General features: G+C 34.3%; 1 protein-coding gene across 1 annotated transcript; it reads left to right on the top strand.

Moving 5' to 3' along the window:
* Positions 1-3,407: 3,407 nt before the first annotated feature.
* Positions 3,408-4,043, top strand: LOC129230014 (achaete-scute homolog 1a-like). The gene has a single exon (XM_054864400.1). It carries the CDS (start codon positions 3,408-3,410, stop codon positions 4,041-4,043), a length of 636 nt encoding a protein of 211 aa, XP_054720375.1.
* Positions 4,044-4,265: the final 222 nt, after the last annotated feature.

Genomic DNA, 4,265 nt, shown 5'->3' with positions numbered 1-4,265 from the left:
GTTTTAAAGACTTTTTAAAAAGTAGCCTTCTCAAATTAATGTCAACTACTTAAATCGCATTTTCAAATTTTAGCAGTATGGTTGTAAACTTTTTTCGCATTATTCCGATGGTTTTTCCCTTATAGACTGAATATAATATAAATGACAAGACTACAGCTAAAGCTTAGCCCGAATACAATAGTAAAAATGATATTTATATCATTTATATTCAAAATCCAATACATAGATCAGTTGATCTTTAAGTTTTCTTAACTAAAGGACCACTTGCAGGGGCGACCCAAACATAAATTTTCGAGACGATGAAAATTCTCAATGATGATAATTTTGCCGAATGGAACTTCAAATTTCGCCGAATGATGATAATTTTTCAGAATAGAACTACAAATAATTCCGAATGATGATACTATCGCCGAATCAGCATTAAAAATTTACCGAACAAGGAAATTTGTCACAGCGACCTCCCGTGACCTCTAATCGGGGTACCCCTGACCACTTGGTACCCCCTTCCATATCCAAAGTGAACCACATACCATAGAAATATTTTTTTCACAACAACTGTGTTAGGTGAATTGAGATAAATGTGACAGTTTCATTTTACACATTTAAGACAGCTAGCTATAAAAAAGATATAGATAAATTTTCACTAGTTGTTCGCGGACCACATGAAAATTTGCTTACGGATCACAGGTTGAGGATCACTGACATCGATAATGCGTAATAAAACTTGAAAAAAGTAGTGTGATTTTGTTTCTTTTCTCCGCAACAGTTATGACTTTATATGACGGTGAATGGCGAAAGAAATTGTTTTTTTATTTAGTTTTTTTTTTTTTTGAAAAAAAGGACAAACTATACTTATTTACTTAATCAAAACTATTAAATTTAAAATCAAATTATTATTAATAATTTATCATAAGCATTGTTTTTTTATTTAGTTTAATTGTTTTCTTATTTAGTTGGTTTTTTTTTTTTTTTTTTTTTGAAAATAGGACAACTAGTTATTTACTTAATCAAAATTATCAACTTTAAAATCAAATTATTTTTATTAATTAATCAAAAGTATTGTTTTTTATTTAGATTGATTATTTTCTTATCTAGTTGTTGTTTTTTTCTTTTTATTCATTTATTTATTTATTTACTGTAAAAAAGGACAAAATATAGTTTTTTACTTAATCAAAATTATTAAATTTAAAATTAAATTATTATTACTAATTGATCAAAAGTATTATTATTAATTTTCGATAAATTTGAAATAATTTTTTTCAAACGAATTTTGTTTAATCATATTTTTATTGTTACTATTGTGGCAGCTAACATCAACATGAAATATGAGTAGAGTTCGCTTTCGAATAATCAACATACTATGCTTGAAAATTAGAAAATGTAAACAACAAACTATTTGAATAGTTTTCAACTCAATTAAATGAGTTTTATTGTGATAGTTCTCTGTCTTTAACCACACTTAGGAATAATTGTATGCAAAGTAAATAAATGTTTTTGTTATTTGGCTTGTTTTTTCTTTTTTTTCCCAATGTAACAAGGACTGAATCAGCTATCGTATTTTGCATTTAATTACCCGATCATTATTTCACATAATCAAATCAGCAAATTAATTCATCAATACCATGATTACTCTGATTAGGTAATGTATTTTCAAGTAGCTACAAGTAAATATACCTTTATTTTACTAATAACTTACATTGGATGTTTTCTGGTGTCAAAAACATTCCTTCTCTGCCGAATTGATTTTTTGATTGTTTTTTATTTTCACACATACATTGATACACTAACTTTAAATTTTCACTTATTAATTCATATAAAGTGCAAGTGTATTTCTCAAATTTAAAAAAAGCGGTAATTCATAAGATGCACAACTAGACCTCTATAGGAATCTACGTACCAAATTTCAGCTTTCTAGAACTTACCGTTCTTGAGTTATGCGACATCAATACGCACAAACGCACATACATTTATACATACATACATACAGACGTCACGAGAAAATTCGTTGTAATTAACTCGGGTGTCGTTATTATGGATACTTCGCGTATCTATACGTTCTTAGGCACTTACCCACGTGTGATCGAGTGGAAAAAAAAAAAAACTCAATATTCATTCGGGGGTGAGTAAAATGGAAATTAAGGTCGATTTTTGAGTGAAATTGTTTTCGCGAATACAATACTTCTTTTTTGTAAAAAGAAGTAAAAAACGTGTATGTACGATGAAGAAAGCACAATAGATAAAGAAATAAATAAAAAAAGCAATTTAGTTTAAATTTTATTTTTCGACAGAAAAGAAAAGAAAAAAAAACAGCCTATATAAAGCAGTATTCGTTTTTTGCTACGAAAAATGCATGTTCTTGTTTTTTTGGACTCGCGGATAATCGGGAGTTTTTAAAATTATTATAACCGTTATAAGATCCATATTATAATGATTCACACACATGGATAAAAACTAAATGCAGCAGGCATTGCTTTCGTGACAACACAATGTCAAAACATGTCATCGCTTCTTAACAATAGTAACAACCATAATACCGCGACTCATGCAGAGAGTTGAAAACTTTAAAAGTTTTGACCCGAAGGAATAAGAGATCTGTGCCAGAAAGTAGTAACAATTTGCATAACAATATTTCTAAATATTGGTTTTGATAAAAAGTTGATAATATTCCTATTCTATCCATGCCTAAAAAATCATCTGACTACACTTCCTGTCATAGATGGTTGGAGCTTCGAGAGGGTATCCCCGTCTATTCCATGGAACACCCCGCAACATTTATTCCCCTGTGCAAAATCGGACACGCGAGCGCGAGGGGAGGGAGAGAATCGTCTGTCTTCCCCCTTAGCCGGGGGGCAGGGAGGAGTCTGATATTCATGAGGGGTATGAAGGGGAACAAAAAAAGAGGGGGTCTTTTAAAAGTGTACGCCGCGAGAAGCCGGTTTCAGTAGTTCGCTCATTCTCAAGGTAGACGGAGGTACGCGTGGTTGTTTCATGTTTGTATTGAAGATTCGTTCTCGCGTGTTGACAGTTCAGTTTCAGTGCGCGGTTTCTCTGATCTCTCTTTGCTGTGAAAGAATTTAAATATCGACAAGTATTGACTTTGTTTCGTTTGAGGCTTTCAAGAAGAATGTTGCTGACGCATCTGTTTTGATTTGTTTGTTGGACTTAGCTGGAATTTCCACGGAAAATAACTGGTTTCGGCAATTAGAAGAAATTTGAAGAAGAATTAGAGCTTGTTCATTGACAATTTTTCGTTCAAAACCAAAAAATTTTACCTGGAGGAACGCGATTTTTCATAATACGTTTTTAAGAATGTTTCTTGATAAAACAACGACGAGGGTTGTGTGTTAAGCTGAACTTCAATTTATACTCCATTGGACATTTCAAAGGACATTTCTTATCTGAAAAATATGGCATCACTCACAATTTTGAACGGCACGGAGAGCCTTATGAACGGAGACTACTATCTTGTCCCCACAACTTCCAGCAGTCACACCATCAGCAATACCTCACCCAGTAATATTCTGCAACATTCCCCCACGACAACCATGAGCAGCACAGCACAAAGAATCGCACCAAAGTTGCCCAACCACAGGTACAGCTCCAGCAGCAATTTACCACAGGACTGTGCAGATCTCTTGCGCTGCAAAAGGAGAATACAACTGGGGCAACTGCCCTCCGCAAGCAAAAGCATGGGTCCCCAGCCGGCAGCGGTGGCCAGGAGAAACGAGCGGGAAAGAAACAGGGTCCGTCTCGTTAACATGGGCTTTGCCACTTTGCGCCAGCACGTTCCACATTCCACCAAGAACAAAAAGATGAGCAAGGTGGACACTCTGAGGTCTGCAGTGGAATACATCAGGAGGTTGCAAGAGCTTCTGGGAGAGACTGGCCAGGGGATGTCCGCAGACGAGAATTCCTACCCGACGGGAGGACAGTCATCGACGGGTTCCCCAACGCCTAGCCTGTGTTCCGAAGCATCTTCGCCGTACGACATGGCGCACGGAGATGAGGAAGACGAACTCATGGACTTCACTTCCTGGTTCTAATTCAGTCAGGTAAGACGATTTTTCGATATAATTTTCAATTTTTCGCTTTCTTTTACCAAAATACCATTTTACCCATACCCATTGAAAAATGTTATTTAATTTCCAACAAATATAACTTTCCCTTTTCGTTTCCTCTTATTGAAATGGATTTTTACCCATATGTGATGACTAATTTAATTTCTTTTCTAACTACATTTTTTTTCCTTTTTATTCTCTCACCCA

This window comes from Uloborus diversus, chromosome 9 (assembly GCF_026930045.1).
Source record: "Uloborus diversus isolate 005 chromosome 9, Udiv.v.3.1, whole genome shotgun sequence".
NCBI classification, from domain to species: Eukaryota; Metazoa; Arthropoda; class Arachnida; order Araneae; family Uloboridae; genus Uloborus; species Uloborus diversus.
Note: the sequence above shows the minus strand (reverse complement) of the source record. Positions and strands in the feature narration are given on the sequence as shown.

What these genes read in the sequence shown, in the direction of transcription:
- LOC129230014 (XM_054864400.1), top strand. Translation starts at nt 3,408, where the DNA reads ATGGCATCACTCACAATTTTGAACGGCACGGAGAGCCTTATGAACGGA.